Raw genomic sequence first — 21,928 nt, forward strand, 5'->3', positions numbered from 1 at the left:
CTCTTATTTAAAAACTGGACTTCTAATATTGGCTATAAAAAAATACATGTTCAGGATAGTATTTGAGACTTACCCCAAGTAAGAAACAATTTATCACAAAAAGTAGGTTAAAAGCTGTGATAATTACTATATGTGGTTGATTCTAATTCATAGGAGAAATAGCTCTAACTGAACTAGATGAGAAGCTTGATTTTTGTAGTGGGCACAAGGGCTATGCAAATGTGTCTTATAGATGATGTCACTACTGACTGACCTAAAAATGCCCCTGTCTCTCAGGAGTAAAACTTGCAAATGTTAGCTCAGTTCACTTTAGGTCATAAGTAAACTATAGTTCTTTTTATAGAAAAAGACTCGTGGTTTCTATGTCCAGTTCACTTGTGCTTCAGGCTTGTCTAAGAAACTGATAGATTCATAGCCTGTGGTGTTATCTGAAATTTTATTTTCAGCTTTTTCCTTTGCGTTTTTCTAAATGAGGTTTGGCCAGGGCTGTCTGATCATTGATTGTGGATTTCCCTTGCCTGCATTGGTTGTTCACCCTGTGCTTGGAATAGAATGCTCATTGCAGCACAATAGGAACAGTTCGTGTTTTCCTCTCCTTTCTTTTACAGTTTATGTGCTACTCAATGGTAGAAGTGAGTTTGATAACTAATTGCCTTCCAGGAGCACAGAGCTGCTGGAAGTGTCAGATTTTGTGTATGGAGGAAGGGGTTGTACACATCCATTCCCCCCTGCACCCATCAGAACCCATTACTACTTTTGGTATAGTCTAAAGAACTGCTGGCAGGAAGGCATGGATATTTTCCTGCTTGTGATTTGTAATTGCTCACTTACAAACAAATTCAGAATTCAGGTAGCCAGTTTTCTAGGAGGGAGAAGAAAAAATCTGAATCCCTGCTCTGGTTGAATTTCTCTATAAAATAACATTTCTCTATAAAATAACATGATAGTGGCTTAAGTTGCCAGTGTGTGTAGTCACAACAAAAGACTCTAGACATTCAAGTAAAATGAGCGCTGCTCGAAAGACATTGCCTTAAAGCTATGCTCAAGGTGGTTTGTAACAGCTAAGCTAGGTTGAATGTACACAGTGGCATTAAAGCCACTGTGTATTCTGAAGCCTGGAGAGTTGCAGAGTTGGTGGAATTGGTAGCTTAAAGCAGTAATATTCTAGTGGTCTCTGCAAGAAAGAAGATTGAATCACCAAAATAATAGGAGTGTTATTTCATAGCTATTTGACCCAAGCAGACCAATATTGAGACCCAAAATGACTAAATCCAATAGTTCTCCCCGATTCGGTATTTCCAGTGGTAATGCTTCAGTTAAACTGGAATTTGAACATACCTGTTGGTTTTTGTTGGTATCTGTTGTGACTAGAATCCATTCTTGTCCCCCTAGTTGATAGTAGTTGTTATGCTTCTAAATTTGCAAACATTAACATGCAGGAGTAGGGAGAGGCTGACTATCCAGCAATGGCCATTGCAGCTTGCTTCCTGAAGTGCCTCAGATAAAGCTTCATGAATTTCCCAAGGCTCCCAAGGATTTCCAAAGTTACTTGATACCTTTTACCAGCTGTACATGTTCTAGGATCAGGGATACGAATTATCAGGATGCTAAATGATTCAGTAAGCATCAGAACTGCATAAATACTCTGGTGCACAAAACTTCTCTGTGAAACTGCTCAGAAACTGGATTTTTTGAGCACTATATTTTGTTTTTCTGAAAACTCTTTCAGAACAATAGCAACAATTGTGGTTCTGGAATTGCATGTGTTTATATGAAGCATTCAAGTAGTTACTAATACATACTCTCCCTGTATTAGAAATGAGATATATAACTGATTAATTTGTCATCATATATTGAGAATCTTGCGTTAATATTGACTTATTCTATTTTATAGATAACATGTACCTTGGTTTTGGTCCCAACTGATACCCTAAACTTAATCTGGGACAGTTTGTACTGAGATGTTACAGTGCTATGCTTTTAACTTGGTTCTCCTGCTTGACGTTTATTGCAGTCCCCATATCTATTTATGGAAAGAAGCCATAATTGTCCTTCCTCCCCCTATCCTTTAGGGAAACAAAACATCCCAATTTAATCTTCACTTGTGTAAGGTGCTCTGTCCCATGACAATTCTAGTGTCTCCTTCTCTGTATCCTGTCAGGTTTGAATAAATTTTCTTAAGCATGTGTAGGACTCTGCTTTTACATCTGTGCTGTCAGTATCTTCCTGGAATATCTCAGGTTTTCATCTGTGTCTTCATTGTGTAGATAGATATTAGTCATCCTATGGTTAACCCTTTCTTAGCCTAAAGGCTTGCAAATGCTTAGCAAAGCTTTTTCTTGGATTTCTAACTGTGACTTTGCAATCCTTGAGTTTCATCCTGTATTTATTACTCCAGGCCTTCAGGGTCAACTTTTTTTTTTTTTTTTTCCCCCTGGTGGTAGCTTCTGATATCATTGCATCAACTAAGCAATTATCACATGTGAATATTCTGTGTTGTGGTCACTGATAGAAATATTTAATACAGAAATTTAATTCCAAAATTAATCCTTACGAAGCTGTACTAATAACTGTACTCCTCCCCTGTGTTTCCCATTTCAACACAAACCACTAATGAATTTATCTAGTTTCTAGCTTGAAAAAGATCATTAGAATCATAAAATGGTTTGGGCTGGAAGACACCTTTAAAAGATCACCTAGTCCAAGGTGATCTTACTCCTGCAGTAAGCAGGGACATGTTCAACTAGACCAGGTTGCTCAGGGCCCCATCCAGCCTGACCTTGAATGTTTCCAGAGATGGAGCATCTACAACCTCTCTGGGTAACTTGTTCCAGTGTTTCACCACCCTCACTGTAAAAATAATTTTTATATATATTCCTTATATCTAGCCAGAATCTACCCTCTTCTAGTTTAAAACCATTACCTTTTGTCCAATTTTAACAGACTCTACTAAAAAGTCTGTCCCCATCTTTCTGATAAGCCCTCTTTAATTACTGAAGGGCTGCAATAAGGTCTCCCCAGAGCTGCCTTTTCCCCAGGCTGAACAACCCCAACTCTCTCAGCCTGTCCTTATAGGGGAGGTGCTCCAGCCCCCCGATCATCTTCATGTCCCTTCTGGACCCGCTTGAGCAGGTCTGTGTCCTCCTTATGTTGGGGGCCCTAGAGCTGGACACAGCACTGCAGAGGGGGTCTCACCAGAGCAGAGTAGGGGGGGAGAATCCTTTCCCTTGACCTGCTGGCCACAATTCTCTTGATGCAGCTCGGGATACAGTTGGCTTTCTGGGCTGCGAGAGCACATTGCTGGGTCATGTTCAGTTTTTCATCCACCAGGACCCCCAAGTCCTTCTCTGCAGGGCTGTTCTCAATCCCTTCCATCTCCCAGCGTGTATTGATACTGGGGGTTACCCTGACCCATGTGCAGAACCTCATACTTGGCCTTGCTGAACTTCATGAGGTTTGCAGGGTCCCAGCTCTCCAGCCTGTCCAGGTCCCTCTGGATGGCACATCCCTTCCCTCCAGCCTTTCAACCGAACCACACAGTTTGGTGTTGTCGGCAAACTTGCTGAGGGTGCGCTCAATCCCACTGTCCATGTCACTGATGAAGATATTAAATAGTCATGTTTGATCTTCTGAGATGGACTGTAGAGTATGGAACTATTTAAAATTACACTATTGGATTGTATTACCAAGTTCTTAAAAATTCTGTCCTATGTTGTTTTGTATTTTGCAACTGTGTGTTATTGTGTTTATGCACAAGACAACAAATTAAGGCTGTACAGGGAAGCTTGGGTTTTAATACAGTTACATGGAATTTGTCATTTAAACTGCTGATATGAAAAGCTCTTGTAACGCTTTGTTAGAGGGGAAGAAAGAGTGAAGGGGAACTTGTGTTTCTGAGCTGCTTTGCAGATACAGCATACCCTCCTTGAGGCTATGCATAAGTAGCTGCCATCTCAAATGTTCTAGATAAAAAGTACTTATTGTCAAGCAATTCTCTCAGGTGAACTTCATAATTATAATTATGAATTACTCGGGTGTTGGCTCTCAGTTTAATAAGCACTCAGTGGTAATAATTGAAATACATGCCTGTGAGTATGACTAGAGCTCTGTGTGGGTTTTGTTTAGAAGTCTAATCAGTGATGTCTGTACGTATCTAAATTGCATTTTAGTATTATTACTGATCAGTTGTTCAACTAATGTGGAGTTAAGAAATAGGTGTTGAGAATATCAGCAGCTCTGAATGTATCTTAAATGTAAGACATCTTTCCTCTCAATTCTGTCTTGCTTAAGAGATGCCCTGTGTGTATCTTATAAATCTGCCATTGTTAGGCAAGTATACTATTTTGTGTCTTGGACTTCTGATGAACCTCAAAATATGGGACTTGTGCTCTGGCTTCTTTATGCCTCTCCTCTACCTCAGGGCCTTGCTAGCTCTATCTCCTGTCTGTTTTTCCATCTGTGGGCATTGTGGGATCACAGCAAATAGGGACTTAAACTCAGTAGAAATAATATACTACAAAATATGAAAGATGTTGAAGATAAATCTGCAGTGTCCTGTTGTGGGTGTTGGTCTCTTCTCCCAAGTGACAAGTGATAGGACAAGAAGAAACTGCCTCAAGTTGTGCTGGGGAGGTTTAGATTGGATTTGAGGAAAAATTTCTTCACTGAAAGGATTGTTAAGCACTGGAACAGGCTGCTCAGGGAAGTGGCTGAGTTACCATTCCTGAAGGTATTTAAAAGATGTGTACATGTGGTGCTTAGGGACATGGCTTAGTGGTGGACTTGGCCGTGTCAGGTTTACAGTTGTACTAGACGTTCTTAAAGGTCTTTTCTAACCTAAATGGTTCTATGAATTGAGTGTCCAGGATATGGAAACCTAATGTTAAGCCAAACTTTTAAGTTTCTGTGTATTCATTTTTGGAGTTTGCAGTTGAAACTTAATTTCAGGAACACATAGTTAGCAGACTTTTCTTCACCTGTTTACGGAATTATGTGATGTTAGAGCACTTAATTTTACCCTCAGTGTTTATAAGTGTTTGGTAACTTATTTCTACATAATAAATTCTTAATATAGTAGGAAATGTGAATATATGTAATACACTTTTTTTTTTTTTTTTTTTTGGTCTAACAGTGATATTTTCAGTAGATAATTTATTAAGCTTTGACTCTTCTGGGAAGTAAAGTGTTCTTGATACTTACTGTAATTCTTTCAGTAAATTCCAGTAGAGGCTGTGATTGAGCAGTGATGTGTTCGGTTTTGGTTTCCTTATGTACCTTTTAAGCATGTGAATAGTTCCCACTGACGTGGTGGTGGTGGTGGGGCTGAAATCTGTGTTATGTTATACTTACTAACTTCAAAATTTTCATTTCAATGTTTGTAGTTGGTGTATGAATTTTTCCTGAGGTTTTTGGAGAGCCCGGATTTTCAGCCTAGCATTGCAAAGCGATATATTGACCAGAAATTTGTACAGCAGGTAAGTAGAGAGTTTTCCCACCCCAAGATTTAAAGCTCATCTCTCAGGCCTAACTTATCAGATGACTGTAAAGCTAAGGAGATATTAAAGGGTTTTTGTTGACGGAGGGCTAAATTTTAGTTTTTCCAACAGTGGATTCTGCCAAACACTAAATAAACAGCACATCATACCACACAGGCTATATGTAACAGGCTATATTAGTAGCTTCAGAAACTTTTTGTTTTCATGTATTGACCTCAGTGCTTTGCAGCGTAAGATAGTTGTAATGTGTAAATACAAGTTGTGTTTTTAATGATTTGTGGCTTGTTTCCAATCAGATCAACAATATGGGAATTAAATTGTTGTTGTGCTTTTATGTTTGGGGTTTTTTTCATAGATTTATCATGGGAAAACTTACAGCAAACTTTTTTCCTGTAAAAAGCTCAGGTACTTACTGTACATTAAATGTGTTACAACATCTGCTGACTTATGACTAGGTAGTGTCATTCTCTTTATTATTGTCTGGTAACCACAGAAGGAGAATCAAATAGGAAAGTAGATAGGAAAACCATGCTTCACCATGTAAAGTACTCATGAGCAGGAAAGTGAAGTGAGATTTCATTTTAAATATAACTTCTTAAGGAATTAGGCGGTAGAATACTATAAAAATTTTTGTCCGAGGTTAACTCAGTGGGGACTTTTTTACCATGTCAAAATACTTGTTTGTTGAAGAAAAGCTCAGTATCTGAAGAGCAAGTGCTGGCAGGCTGTCACAGTACAGCAATGAAGAATAAAACTATAGATGGACACTTTCCCTCCCAACCTTCAGTGATTGCATTTAATTTCTACTTGTTTGGTTTTAGTGTTCTTGTTTATAGGTGGTTTATTCTGCTTTATTCCCACAAAATTTAGCTGTGGCTATCCAATTTACTAATTGACCCATGATTCTTAAAAGCCATGTTGAAGAGTTGCAATTCCTGACATTTCACTTGATCTTTTTCTAGAGTACAAGGCAATGCAATGAACAGCTAGCTATATATGGGGGGAAAAAAAAAAAAAAAGTGGAGTAGTGATCCCAAGAATTTCCTTCTAAATATAAAAATGAAATGAGCCCGAACAAAGTTCCTCAATAGCTGTTTCCAGCCATTCTTCTGCTTGGTGTAAAGATACCTAAGCTCACAGACCTGGACTGAGCAGGAGACTGTAGTGACTGCTTGAGCTAAGTTACTAACTTGTTCAGTGCAGGTAGCATTTCTGAATACACTCTTACTTGGACATGCAGGGGAAAAAAGTTACTAAAGTAATGGTTTGTAATGGGATTAGAATTGATGTCTTTAAATGAGTATGGTCTTTGAAAAATCTAGAAGAAAAAAATGCACGAAAATCTTGCTAGTTTGTTGCGGTATTTAGTCTGTATTAGCAGAGAATTGGTTCATAATTACATATTTTATGCTTACTTTGTGATCCCTGCCATATTAAATCATTAATTGTGAATTATCTTGTATAGGAATGTTTTTGCTTAACCTTCAAGAAACAAGCAGCTTTTTGAGATGAGAAATACAGGATTTTAATTAAGAAATTGTAAATATCTGACGCAAGTTTGATTCATTCAGATCTCTTTAAGACCAAGTGTAAACCGCTTACCTGAGGCTTCATAGTCTCATTCTTAAAATTTAATTTTCATTTTGGTAGTGTAATAGTTGGAATGGCTTTGTCTGTTTTATACAGACTTTTGAAGGAAATGCAGCTTCTGGGTTTTTTAACAAATAATCAGCTTTATTGAAAATCTAATTTTGAAAATATAATATTGACATCCAAACAAAATTTTTGGTTAAACTGATTCTAATGTTTCTGATGTAAATTAAAGATAAAATTCAAATTGGCTAGTAACATAACAAAATTCAAGTCTTCCAAAAGTAATAAATTTCAATTTAATTTTTAAAGTTGTTGGAGCTATTTGATAGTGAAGACCCACGAGAACGTGATTTCCTAAAGACAGTTCTTCATCGAATTTATGGAAAATTCCTTGGTTTAAGAGCATTCATCAGGAAACAGATCAACAACATTTTCCTCAGGTATGCTGTATATATATATATATGTGTGTGTGTTTATGACTAGGTTGAGCAATATTTTATCTTGCCTTCATGTTTTGGGTCTGCAGTGATTGGTTCTTGAAGTAAAAGGCCTGGCTTTGGTCTGTGATCTGGCTTTCAAATATTTGAAACTTATTGAAGGTTATTTCTTTGGAATCTCAGATCTTCTGTTTTTATTTTTGATGGTTGTGCTTTTTCATAACAGGTTTATATATGAAACGGAGCACTTCAATGGTGTTGCTGAACTTCTTGAGATATTAGGAAGGTACGTGTGATCTGACATAATATAAAATGTTATTGTGGGTGTTCATCTTTCTTGCTTTGGGGAGTGGAGGGAAGGAAGAGAATTATTACAGTAATGAGTGATGAAGTGCAGTCACCTATATAATCTGTCTGGTTTACCATGTGAATATCACATTAGGGTATAGAGTATAAATTGTTCTTTTTTCAGTGCAAGTTTTAAAAATGACTGGCAAAATATTTCTCAAGAGTGTGAGGAATGTCTACTCTTGCTTATCTTATAGCTGATAGATGACATTCAGAAAATTACTGTTAACTTTTGCCCTTATGCTGAATGAAATGCTTTAATCAGCAGGCTGTTTTCTTTAAACTCTATTCAGGAAAGCCTTGTAAGTGCTCGGGTTTTTTAGTTGTCCTTTTTGACATTATTTCATTAATTTTGAACTTTTAAGGTTTTTGTGGTAGTATTTTACTGTTTTTCTAAACAGTCACATATATTTCACAGTAGACAATTTTATAAATATTACCTGTTAGACAGCAAGACTTACTGTAGATGAGTTTACTTAATGGAGGTCATGATAAAAAGACTCATCTAATGAGTATTATTTGACTTACACTATGGTTCTCTGGTATTCCTACCAAGAGTCTGAACTTGCATGATACCAACACTTTAAAGGCTTTGCATATGTAGAGTTATGGCTTCAAAATAATCAGGTTTAGAAATTGGATTAGAAATGGAGTGTCTCTTAAATATACAGAAATTCTTGACTTGCTAAGAAAAAGCTATTTTTAAATAAAAATAAATCCTGCTTATTCGTGTTTTCAGTATTATCAATGGTTTTGCACTGCCACTGAAAGCAGAACACAAACAGTTCCTTATGAAAGTTCTGATTCCCATGCATACTGCAAAGGGATTAGCTTTGTTTCATGCACAGGTAAGCTTTTGCCTATTTTTGAGTGGTGGGGTTTTTTGTATTTGCGTTTGAAACTAATGAAATCTAAAGCAGTATGTGTTGTATCAATATTCCAAAATATTTGCAAAATCAGTTACTTTTTTTTAAAAAGATCTTACAGATCTTATGTCTAAACGTTAATTTTGAGATATTTAGCATATATTAAAAGTGAAAGAGTGTAACAGCAAGTCACTCATGTCAGCTGAAGGGGGAAGTTAGTCTTGTCACACTTTAAACTTCATTGAATCCCAGGAGCTTGTGCTGTTACCACTTCCTTTATGTAACCTAAATGCTGTGTATAAAGGAACCTTGGGTATGGCCAAGTACTTATTTCAGAAGTGCTTTTTTTATTACTAAAACCATACCAGTGATAGAGAGGGGAGGAGAATAATGCATATAAATGGCAGGAATGTATAGCAGGATTAGTGGATCAGCTAGAAATTATGTAAATCCATGACATGCGGTCCAAATGCTGCAGTTCTTCATTTGACTTCCATTCTTATACTTTGCACAGACGTTCAGGATTTTATTTGAGGAATAATGTATATCCTTTCCAGACATATGGCACTTGAGTATTGAATACATTTGATGCGAACTTGCAAGTAATTCTGCTGTGGCTAATTAAAAACTTGCTTTGTGAACTTCAGTCACTAATACAGCTCCTTATAGACTAAAGCTACAAGGAGATGAGTTTCTAGTTCAAGTGACACTGACTATGTAGCCTATAAACAGGACCAAGTTAAGAGCTCAGTTAATTCCCAATTCTCATATAAAATTTGAGTTTAATTAAATCACTTATGTTTGTGGTTTATTGCTATGCAATAGTCTGCTTCATGGAATGAGTCAGTGGTATGAAAGGGACTTGCCAAAGGTTTTCTCATCAATAGGTCAGTACAGCACGCTGTCCTTTTCTTCATGATATGCGTAATCTTGTTCACTGGTAACTGAAAGGGTCCTATTAATTCAGCTGTACTGTGTAGCAGAAAGTAGCATTTGACTTGCTGACCAGGCTACTCATCCATCCCTTATAAACTATTAGTGCCGCATGCAGTTTGCATTCTGTGTTTCTGTGTTATCCTGAAGGTGTAAACAAGTGTTAAATCTACTCTGCAATCAGGAGTGGCCTGCTTGCTTTGTTGCTACAGCACAAGTTTAGCCTACCCTTTAAAGTTGAAGCTGTAAAGCTAAATTAAGTCTTTGTCTTTAAACAATAAAGCGTTACTGTACAATATATATAATGGGATTTCATGAGATTAATGTGTGACATGAATTATTTTTTGAATCTACACATATACATCCTTAGCCTTAGGGTAAAAAATAAATTAGACCTCTTGTAATTACAGCATTGTAATTTTCTGCTTTGGGGTAACAGATTAAAAAAAATAATGAAAAAGTAGTGCTTGAATTCAAGCATCCTAAGTATTGAAATTTACATGTAATGCATGTAAATAATTTTTCTTTGATTTATATTGTGAGATGAAAAATACTGTGACTTCTTAAAATCAGTCTTAATGGAATCTAGGTTTGTAATTACTGTAGTAATAGGATTATTGTATGGTTTCTGTACTGGGCAGAGGTATGGTTGTTCCTTAACCATGTGCTAAGTAACTAAACAATAAGCAATTATATAACATCTATCATCACACTTTGGCCTGAGAAGACCCCTGGACAGAAATCACTAGAGGCTGGGAAAGCATGCTGGTGACTTAATCACATTATGCTTTCCCCACTTCATACACTCTTCCACAGGCATTTGTTGCTGGCCATTGCTGGGGACAGGATACTCAGCTGGACAAATGCTGCCTGATCTCTTGTGGCCATGTAATATGTTAAAATTTTTTCACCTGTAGTCTTATCACTGAATGTTGCATGCTGTAGATGTCTATTACTTCAGCAATATGTGCTCAGTCAGTCCTGTTCTAAAACTTTTTTTTTTTGACTGAAAGTACCACCTTCTTTACCCCAGTATAGATGTTTGAAAATTAGTTTTGTAATGTTAATACAGGAATTGTTGTTGAGACAGATCTGTCTGGATACTTGATCTGAGTTAGGGAAATATCTGTCAACCTTAAAAGTAATTTTCTTCTAGGATGAAAAAACCCCACATTTTTGGTATGCAGGAAGTTTTTGTAAGATAGAGCAGGCCTGTATATCTTGCTGCTTTAATTGCTGTTTTGTTTAGTTTGAAAGAATTTTAAATGGCTGCACTAGGGTGGGTTTGGGTTGGGTTCCCCCTGCCCCTGTCCTGATCTGAAGTGCTTCCATTTTAAGTTGTGATATTTAGTTATGCTGCAATGTCTAAACACTGTCTGTTTAAACTAAATAATCATATGACTTACATTCTAGCTTGCCTATTGTGTTGTACAGTTCCTGGAAAAAGATACAACTTTAACAGAGCCTGTAAGTGTTTTTCAATTGAATGTTTTTCTATTTTTAATTTCAACTAAATATTTCAGTGTAACTTCTTAGAATTGTATAGCGGTGCTATCTGTGCTATCTTGATTAATGATCCATAGGCGTTTTGGGGAAAAAAAAAATTAAATCTGGAACAGTTGTCAAGAAAATTCTGGGTTTGAAAAGGCAGTTATCTCTTAACCTGTGACCAAGATAGAGCACAAACTTAAATAAAAGTTTGAACCACTGATACAGTGCAAATTACCTCATATGAGAAGGCATGTAACTGTATGCCCTCCTGGTAAGGACTAAAATTTCATTATTTTTGGTGCTGATGGCTTGTGCCTAGCCACTGCATAAAGCTGAAATATTTTAGGGAATAAACAATCCCAAAATAAAAGTTGGAAAGAATAACAACACTTTATTTAGACAGAAAGAACTTGAAATTCCAAATGCTGTGTTTCTGTTCTGTCTCTTCAGTTACTGGGGTGCCTGTTGGAAGTTACAATACAGGTGCTCCAGGCATCGGTGCCTTTTGCCAGACTGAATCTCCCATGATGTATATTGACAGCTCCGCTAAAAAAGGGGCTTGCAGTGCTTCGTGCAAGGGCTTTGGTAGTACCCATAAAGCAGCATGCAGGCTCAGGGCAGTGCAGCAGCTCATGGGATTGCAGACTGATATCAGACCAGCTAGGACAGAAACTGGGTTTGGTTGGACAATCAGAAATCTTTCTGTTAGGAGGTGTATGTTGATATTTAAATATTTTATCCCTTTTTTTTGACAGAAAATGTAGAGCTTATGTAAAAATCTAATTTTTTTCTGTAAAGGCAAAAGATAAACCACTTTGTAGAAATAATGTAGATCTTCACTGGTCTTTCAGTGGATACTTGTTTTCTGCACAGCTACTTAAGTATTGGTGTTCCTCATCAGAGGGCAAATGATTCTGTAGGTGGTGGAAGGTGGTCCACTCAACTGTCTATCAGTTTGCCTTGTCTGCTGGAAGCATCTTTTCCCCTGTACTGCAGTGTTGCCAGCCACACTGGTCAATAACTTGTTGGATTGGGCAAGCAGAAAGGAATTGCATAAGCCAAGTGATAAAGCAACCCAGGCATTTTGACAGTTAAAGTTGACGTGTGAGCAGAAAATGTGTAGTATTGCATGAACACCTGCAAGATTGAATGAAGTGACAATGTGACAAAGTCAGAACTTCCTGATATGAATTTACAGAACTGTGATGGAGGATCCAAGCCCGAACTTTGAAGTGAAGAAGGCAGGGCTTTTGGAGTAGGAGTGCCATAGTGCAGTTCTGAGACTTCATCTGGACTATAGGATATACAATCTGATTGCCTCTTAATCAGTAAAGATGAATTCAGAATGGCGAGGATAAAAGAACTCACTGCAGAGTTACTGTCTGTGCTTGCTTTGGTCATTACTCTGAGTATATAGCAAAATAGGCTTTATAAAGGAGTAAAAGATAATAAGATGATAAGAAGTGAAGCTTTAAGAAACTTCCTGAAATGCTTGAAAAGTAAATATTAAAATTTGGGGCAACTACTGAGATAGCATTTGAAATGTTTGTTTGGCTTTAGGTCAAGTTATATTTAAAGAACTCCATCAGAAGGCTGTCTTCACGAGTACCTTACTGTTATTTTTCTGGCAGGAATTGTCACTCAGGGTCAATTTAGAGGACATTCAATCTGAGCTCTTGTAACTATGGTAGTCAGCCTTAGGTCAGTCCTGACGTTTGCAGAGCTGACAAGAAGAGTTTGTTACCTAACCCTGCTAAGTGCAATGGCTTTTACATCGAGGAAGTCAGGCTAAACATGCAGTCCTTGTAGGTAGGTAAGTTTTTTTCCTAGCAGGTGCCTACTGTTGCAAGTCACTTCATGGGAAGTTTGTGGCTCGGAGAAAAATATTAAAGAGTTTTGTGTAGTAAGAGCAGCAAGATTTCAGGCCTGCATTCATGTTGAATATTTCTTTGAATAAAATCTTTGGACATAAATGTGCATGGATCAGTTTTTTAATATGAAAGCATAGTCAAGGTGGAAACTGCTGTCTCTGCAGAGCAGGGAATAGGTATCTTGTTGAAGCTTGCACTGTTACACTCAGAACATGGTATTTCTTTATCAAGTTGAGAATATGAGTCCCTGTAGCAAAGTATATTCAACACTTAAAATAACAAGTGCTGGAAACTGGACTCTTCTAGCTAATCCAGTTTTATGCTTTTGAGACCAGAAAATTCATGCTCCAGTTAGGGATGTATGGTAGGTTCTCACAGCTCTTCTTTGGCTAATGTGCTTCTCTTAAATTCTTTGGCTTACTTGCATTTTTCTGAGGGAAGGGAAAGTGTTGGCAGAATGATCTATCATACCTTTAAATGTTTGGGTTTGTTCTTTAAAAATACAAAATCTCAATAGTATATAACGGAGTCATTCAGTTATGAGCTAATTAACAGAAAATTGATCTAGATTTAAAGTGTATCTACATAGACTACTTTAAATTATAAATCAAGCAAAACAAATGTCACTAATTCATGCAAATCTGATTCCTTGAGCGTGGAGGAGAAGCTAGTGAGCGAAGGACTGCCAGATCAGGTAATTGCAGTGGAATGGGGGAGATCAAAATTTCTCCCTCTCATTGTACCATCTGCCCCAGCTTTTCTGCTCCATCCATGGAGGCATCAAGGAGATTGGGTCAGTACCAGCCGAGTGGCTCAGGGAGGGAACACTGCCTCTGTGGGCCAGACACAAAGTTGTAACCTGTGGGGGCTGATCCAGGCCACCTGCTCCTTCACCAGGTGTCAGATGCTGGTGTAAGTATTTGGCATTCTCTGCATCTTTCAACCAACTTGGTCGTGGTCAAGGCTGTGTCAGGAGCCTGTTCTTCCCTTGTATCTTGGTCTGGTTTTGTGGATTTGAGTATAGGACTTTACCAGTTGCCTGAGGTTTCTGCATTTGCTCAGTGTCATTTGAAGTGACATTCAGTTTTGTAGTAGCAGGATATGTGAGTATCCTAGGATAAAGACTTGTGGGCACTTAAGATCATATTAACTTCTCTGGAAAGTCACTTTTAATAGTACACATAGTTATGAATAAAATGGCCAGCTGGGAGGCTGAGGGGGAAAAAAAACCTAACATGGCAAAAACCAAATACAGAAGGTATTAAAGTACTTGAGTGAGTTTTACAGTTGGATGTGATCAATTAGGTGCTGTGGTATCATAAAAATAGAGGTCCTTTCCTCAGAATGAGAGTTTATAAGGCTTGAGAATGTTTCTGCTTCCAAAACAGTCACAGCTTTTTTTAGCCAGCATTAATTTTGTAATTCAGATGCCATGTCAGATGATTGTTTCTAAGAAACAGGCCTCTAGCCTTTGTTTGTTGTGTGTTTCTCCCCCCTTCCTCTTGGGGACTGTACTTCCTAATTAAGTTTTCCAAAGGCTTTTTTTCCCAGTCTTGTATAAGATGGTTTCCTATATAGATACTGAGATATATTTTCCCTGTAAGTCCACATCTTTTTTCTTTGTTTTTTAGTTTTCAGACTTTAACATTTCAAGTCCCAGAAGAAAAAAGCGACGTGGTGGAGGCCATAGCCCCTCTGTATAACTCTGTGCAGTCAGCATACTTTGCCTGCTCTGGGGCTTCTAATGTTGTTGCCGAGACAGGTGCTTCCCAAAGCAGTAGGATGAGTAGGAGACAAAAATGTTCTGAGATATCTAGATAGAAGGGAGTTAGCTTCATGTTCTGATGTTTTAATGTTATCAACATCCTATCAGTCAATGTATGTACTGGGATGGAAGCAGAGTGTTAACAGATTAATCAAGGACTTGTAAAGTGATAAGGGTCTAAATTATTCTGGTAAACCTAAACAAGATAAATACTTACAGGGCACAGTGTTTATTTTCAGTGGAACTACATTTAGCTGTATTGAATTTTCATTGAACCTCTGGATAACTAGTACTTTTTTTTTTTACATCTATTTGATAAGATTAATAGAAATTTGTTCTGCTTTAACTTGTTTGTATTTTCAATATAGGTAATCAGAGGACTGCTCAAATTTTGGCCAAAAACTTGCAGTCAGAAAGAGGTTGGTTTTGTCTCTTGTTTCTGGTGTCTGCTGTGATGTAAAATGTAGTGTGGCAGGTTCATATACTTTCCCTCTGCTGTGCTTTTTCAAGAGACCTTGCAGAAAACTTGCAGTTCTTTTGGCTTCTTGAGGCACTCATCTTTGTCATGCAACTCAATGCAATTGTTTTGTATGTTTGTTCTTACTATGGTATGTTAAAACTATATAAAGCTATAAAAAAAGTTCAGATATTGTACAGAGAAGCAATTTTCTGAGGTTAAGAAGTATTACAGTAGATACAGACCAGGTTGGAGGTGGCCATCTGTAATGGGACACACATTTAGCATTTGAGGTATGTAGTATTTGGTAAAGCATACATATGTTCTTTTTCTGTAGTATAAAAATAACTTTAATCTCGGGAAATAAATTTTTTTCTGGTTTCTTCTATGTAGTTAAAATGAGTTGAAAAATTAGGAGTTTGAATTATGCCATCAGATCCCACCCCCCAACAGCTCTTTAAAAGTGTGGTCCCTTAACACTGTTGGCCCTGTTTGTGTGAGTGGTGTTAAATTTTTCCATGCCACCTACTTAGTGTTCTGCTGGTTGTAATTTTAAACAGGAATTAACTATCTCTTCAAAAGCTTTGGAGAGCTCAGATAATTATAATCTCTGCAGCCATTCTTGAAGAAATAAGATGCTGTAGTGGTTTTTTAACTGTTAAAAACCCCCACCTGTATGCTGCAGAAGCAGTTCTGTGAAGTGTTCAGAGAATTACACAAAAGAAATTCAAGATGAGAACTGTAACCTGGTAGCTGAAGCTGGTGACTGAGTTCTTTCAGGATGCAAAAAATCTGTGGATGTCTAAAAATGCATAGTAATTACATATGGTGTTCTTTGCGGGATTCATGGCTAATGTCTAAGGTGTAGTTTATTTACAATGGTGATCTAAAACATTCTCATGCTTTTTGATATATTTCTTTTATACAAACAGGTAATGTTTTTAGGTGAAATTGAAGAAATCTTAGATGTAATAGAACCGACACAATTCAAAAAAATAGAAGAACCTTTATTTAAGCAAATATCCAAGTGTGTGTCAAGTTCACACTTTCAGGTAAAAAAAAAAAAAAAGTATAAAAAACCTAACTTGAAGTAATAGTAATTTATTTTGCAGCTGTTGACCCCTAAACTTTTGTGTTTCAGGTTGCAGAAAGAGCTTTGTATTTCTGGAATAATGAATATATTCTTAGCCTGATTGAGGAGAACATTGATAAAATTCTACCAATTATGTTTGGCAGTTTATACAAGATCTCCAAAGAACACTGGAATCCGTATGTAATGTTTAACTTTCTCTATAGTACCATAAATAAATTGTCCACTGTTTCAGGTTTGGATCATAAGCCTGTAAATGTGACTTCATCTTTACTTATATCACATTCAGTCAATGAGAATGAGTGCTAAAATGGACAGTTTTCAGCTATATCATGCTTTCGCTGTTCTGCATTGTTACGGTGGAGATCTGGAATTTATGTCAAAAGTATGAGGAAGTGGGATGATGGTCTTCAGTACTGTAATCACATTTGATCTTATGCGTTAGTTAAAAATGCACATTAATACTACTTAGACCAAAACCATTTCCAAGGGGTGCTTCTGCTATATTTATGCTTTGGTGTCCTTTACTGCTTTAGATGAACAAAAATCTGTCAGTGTCATAAGTAGTTACTGCTGCCCAGTGAGATGATGATGAGGAAAGACCCAGTCAGAGCAGAGCAATGCCTACTACTATAAAGGATGGTAGGAATGGGAGATGAGCGACTACTTCATTTTATATTTAATGTCACAAGTTAAATATTAGTATCTTTTTATTATGTTTGAAAGAAGCGAGAATTATACTGAAATACTAAAAAACAAAGTTTGCTTGTGTCTAGCATCCTGAATTGAGTTGCAAGTCAATTTGTAGAATGTAAAAGCTCATACAGGCAAAAGCCAGAGTAGGCAGGAGCCTCCCACAACTTTGAAGTAAAGCAGATGTCCTGTTTGAAGTCTGTAGAGGCTCTGAAATTATTCTGAATTTACCTAGACAGTGTGTTTAGTTGCAAAAGTATCAGCTGAGACTGAATATAAACTCTGGAGATAAAGTTCTTGGAGCAGTAATAGTACTTGGGGCCTCAACAAGTTTGCAGGATGTCATTCTTTCTCTCGCTGCAGACAGAAGTTGCTCTTTATGAAGGAGGTGAAAGACACAGGATAATTGTATACTTTGAGGACAAGGAGGCTTGGGGAAGAAAGTCTAACCCTTTGGGTTTTTTAATCTGTTCTGGAGGGCAGAGAAACGTGCTGATATCCACCTAGCTGTCCCATGTGAAGTTAACTACTCGCTCAAAATCAAGCTTTTCCTCTCAGAAAACCAAAACTCTGGATAAACTTTTGTCTTCAAACCATGTGAAAGCCAGTGTTCAAAAAAGAACCCAAACCCAAAGGTGTGTAGACAGCAGGCTAAGCGCACTGTGCATTTTGGATGAGCATAAGGCCTCTAATAAATAGAGGGAGTGCCACAGCTCACAGAGCATACTGAAAAGATAAACCTGGTCCTTTGGTTACTTCTTTTAGATTTTTCTTTCACTCGTTGTTCAAGGTCATGAGACTGTACAGCACCCTGCCCTACAGACTGACAGTCAGTGCTGCTGCCTGGAGGGGAACTGAACTGCTGCTAGTGGGGGGAAAGATAGGGAGGATGGTTTACCTTATTTTTTGATTAGCAATAAGCTTCATGATAGGCACCTTTTTAATATTCAATTTTATTGCTATTTTTGCATTTCTTTGTATAATTGAGTTCAAAGTAGATAAAACAGCTTGGTATTTGGAAGATAATTATAGAAATAACAATATTCTCACAAAAAGAAGAATAATACCTAATGTGGAAATACAGTCAGTCACCTAAGGCACAGCCAGTATTGCTCAAGCTGTTCAGTTTCTTAAACTGAGGTACCAGAAACCATCAATTGAGGTTCTCAATTCAGTTCTCTAACAGGGCATATGCAGCAAAACTGATCTGCTGCCCAGAAATGCTTTTGGTAGAGCTCTTAGAAGCTGTATTAAACCATGTGCCTGTGGTTCCTCTGCTGCATTCTTCTGCTGCCCAGTCTTGAAGATATTAGCCAGAAGTCTTTATTTTTCTAGACTCTCGTATTTCATTACTCAAATATTACAAAATTGTTAAAACTCGGTTTATTAAACGTTAGCATAATTGAATGGCTTTATAGTACAGCCACAGTACTAATAATTATATCCTGTGCAGTTAGAAGAGTCAGGAATTTAAGGTTAAATAGCTATTTCAAAAAATGTTTAAATATGCATTTTATTAATTTACAGGGGAAGTTATAGTAAAGGATTTTGTTTCAGAAACTCACTGACCTTACAGTAGTATCTTAAATAAGAAGCTCAGAGTACAAGAAAGAAAGTGAACACTTGGTGACCAAAATTAATTTTGTGTTGAGTGATTCTAATGGTTGTGTTCCTTCTGTCCTAGAACCATTGTGGCACTGGTGTATAACGTGCTGAAAACCCTGATGGAAATGAATGGCAAGCTTTTTGATGAACTTACAAGCTCGTATAAAGCAGAAAGGCAAAGGTACTGCTGCTCCTTTCACTGCACGTTGATGAACACATATCTGAAATGTATCAGCTGAAAAGAAACAAAACTGAACTGTTGTGGCTCTGGGGTTCTGTAGTATTTGCTGTTGGCTGGCGCATGTCCCGGGGGTGAAGCGCCCAGGCAGGCTGTCGGGGTGTGGGGGGGCTGAAGCCTGGGGAGACGGCAGGAAGGCCCCAGCTCCCCGTCCTGCCTGGGCAGGGAGCGGCGCCCTCTCCTCGGTGGGGAAACGGGGCTCAGCTGCGGCTGCGAGGGGCTGCCTGGTGCTGGCTCTGAGGCTTCGGGGGTGTTGTGGGAAGAAAGCCGAGCTGGGGAACACTTCAGAGCTCAGCTAAAGCCTCTCTCTTGCCCTACTAACCCACCAAGCCTTAGGGCTGGAGGAAGGGAGGCAGGGCCTGGATGATCCTAGGCCAGCTGAGACCACATGCTGAGTCTCCTTTCAGGAGCTGTGTTTTTCTCCCCCAGAGATGCTTCGACCCTTCGTTTGTTTGCATGTGATAAACTTCTTTAGAATTGCAGTTGCTTGTGCGAAGTCATGCTACAGCAGTTATCTGAGTTTGTTAGAGCAAAGCTACAGTTTTGCCATGAACCGTTACTAATTTGCTCACTTTTTTAATACAGGAAATTGTAATTGCCTCTAAAATTAGCTTTGGAGAAAAACTTACAAGAAGAATTACTAGATGTAAATCACAGTTGTTCAGTAACTGTGTCTCCACATTGCACTTAAAACACATCTGAAACTGATGATTCACTCTTTTCTACAGAGAGAAGAAGAAAGAATTGGAACGTGAAGAGTTGTGGAGAAAGCTTGAGGAGTTAAAGCTTAAGAAGGCTATGGCAGAAAAGCAAAACAGCACTCACAATGTGCTAAATGCACACAATACAAGTGCCAAATAAAAGAAATGACCACCTAAAAAAAATGTCTACTTGGCAGATGTACTTTTTTGTACCCTTTTGAAATATATAAGGATTTGCAAAATAAACCTCATCAGTATGATAGAAACAGCCAATTTTTTCTCTGGCAAATGTAAAGATTTGAATTTAAATACAGCAGTTAAGTGATGTCATTACCACAGCATATTGTAAATTTGTCTAATTATTGATATACTGTCACTTCCAATGTTTCATAGAACTGAATTATCATCCTTAATGAGTGAAATAATTATGGGAGTGGTGAGAATTATGACTTGAATTTTTGATTGTGTTGCACATAGGTGGTATAGTTTGCTATGTACATTTTTTTTTCCTTGTTTTGTATGTGCTTTTCACATCGCTGCATACTTCGGTTAAGATGATAGAAAAGGCTTCTAGTTGTGCTGTATTTTCTCAAATGAAACCAAGGTATGTTACCAGTAACTTCAGATACTCAGTATGTGCCCCTTACAGCACTGAAAGGAACTCAGATATGGTGCTGTCCTTGAATTCCTGGTCAGATTCAGATTTCTGTAATGCTCATGTTAGAATGAGGCAAAGTAGGGAGAGCAAGTTGGCTTGAAGGGGTTGGGGTTCACCTACCACTTGGTGAGTGCCTCAGCCTCATTCTTGCTGCCTCTTGGTCCTGGGCTACTTGGAGATTTCCTCCTGTTGCAGCTGAGGATGGAGCTTCCTCCAGAGGGCCCATCAATGATGCTCCCCATCAGCCCAAAGCCTCCCTGCAGAGCAGTGCAGGTCTCAGAGACTGTCTTGGACATTTCTGCAATTGTTTAGCATCTCATGGACTAAAGAATTAGACCAAAATTGGGATTATTTTTGGGGTTTTTCAGTAAAGAGGAAAGGATGTTCCTTGTTTTATTTAAAGAAAATGCAGTCTGTTTCTTAAAGGTGGAAAGTTGACAATAGAAGTCTTGTCTGTTTACTTGATCAAGTATTTTTCACATCTTTTATCAGAGTACCATTCCAATCTCTTAAATTGCAGTTGTGTGGAAAAAACTTTTGTAATGAAAGACCTTTGGGGAATTGAGCAGCATTCAATAAAGTCTTTATGTTTGTATTTAGTGCTTTATATCCCATCTTTGTGTTTATAAAGACTAGAAGAATTAGAATGGCTTTTACGAACAACCTCTTAACCACGCACATCTCTGAGTAACCTGTGGCTTTTCACGAGTGGCAGAAGGGGTGGAGGCGCAGGCCCTGGGGCTCTCCTCGGTGAGTAGAGTGGTGGCTGGTGTTGTTCTGCACTGGGGTGGTCCGAACAGCTGAGGCAGGCGGCCTGGGCTTGTGTTACCTGATGCTTGGCCGGTTTACTGACTTTATTTAAGCAGTTCCCAGGGGGGAAAAAAGTCTCTATTGCACTGAGTTGACTTTATTACACTTTTATTGTTATTTCATTTTTGTCTCTAGTTGCGTTTCACAGAGGAAATGGGAATAACACTGCCTGAAGTAGCTTACACTTGCAATAGCTCTGTCTGATCAAAACCAAGTAGCTGCTACTCTCTACATGTCCGTTTCACATAAAAAGACTACCTACTCAGCTGACCAGAGTAGGCTTTACCACAGTAGGTGGCTGTCCAAAATGGGGGGGGGGGGGGAGGGCCTGTAAGATTTGTGCTTTGCCAGCTCAGGAGGGAGGTGACTGTTACACAGACACAGTTTACCTCAGTTTAGTACTTTAGTGCCTTTTTTTTCTGTAGAAGAATAAAGCCCCCAGTGTGAGATAAAATATTTTCAGATGTCTTACAGTCTAAAGGAAATGAATTATACAGATGGTGGGGAATCTAACACTTACCTTGCAGCAGTACAAAGAACAAATTACTGGCTTTTGTAATTGTTATGAGCTGTTCAAAAATTTACAAATATGGACATCAAGAGTAAGTACTAGAAAAACAACACAGTAGCTATAAGAGGCCATTTCAAACAAGTTGTGCAATACTTGCTATTAGAATCATTCCTATAAATAGGTATATAACAGAAAGGCTTCTTGGCTGGAATCAGCTGTCCTGCTCTAGTTACATTTCCTTATAAAACAAAAGATCTTGATAGCTGAGATGTAGTGACTGAAGCTGACTACTATGGGAATTTATTTTAAAAAAAAGTAGTACATTAACTACTGCAAAAAGGAGTGCATCCTTTATTTAAAAGTACT

At 38.0% G+C, this 21,928-nt stretch overlaps 1 protein-coding gene across 1 annotated transcript in view; it reads left to right on the forward strand.

Annotated features, from left to right (window-relative positions):
- PPP2R5A (protein phosphatase 2 regulatory subunit B'alpha) overlaps nt 1–20,836 on the forward strand; it is a 46,273-nt gene extending 25,437 nt beyond the window's left edge. Inside the window, exons 4-13 of the mRNA XM_026845869.1 lie at nt 5,382–5,474; nt 7,398–7,528; nt 7,752–7,811; nt 8,613–8,721; nt 11,086–11,139; nt 15,168–15,218; nt 16,189–16,308; nt 16,398–16,525; nt 18,724–18,825; nt 19,611–20,836. Of these exons, the coding sequence (XP_026701670.1) occupies nt 5,382–5,474; nt 7,398–7,528; nt 7,752–7,811; nt 8,613–8,721; nt 11,086–11,139; nt 15,168–15,218; nt 16,189–16,308; nt 16,398–16,525; nt 18,724–18,825; nt 19,611–19,743 (981 nt within the window). The 3' untranslated portion in view covers nt 19,744–20,836. The remainder of the gene's footprint in view (nt 1–5,381; nt 5,475–7,397; nt 7,529–7,751; nt 7,812–8,612; nt 8,722–11,085; nt 11,140–15,167; nt 15,219–16,188; nt 16,309–16,397; nt 16,526–18,723; nt 18,826–19,610) is intronic.
- The last annotated feature ends 1,092 nt before the right edge of the window (nt 20,837–21,928 follow it).

This window comes from Athene cunicularia (assembly GCF_003259725.1).
Source record: "Athene cunicularia isolate RWA chromosome 3 unlocalized genomic scaffold, athCun1 chr3_part1, whole genome shotgun sequence".
Lineage (NCBI taxonomy): Eukaryota > Metazoa > Chordata > Aves > Strigiformes > Strigidae > Athene > Athene cunicularia.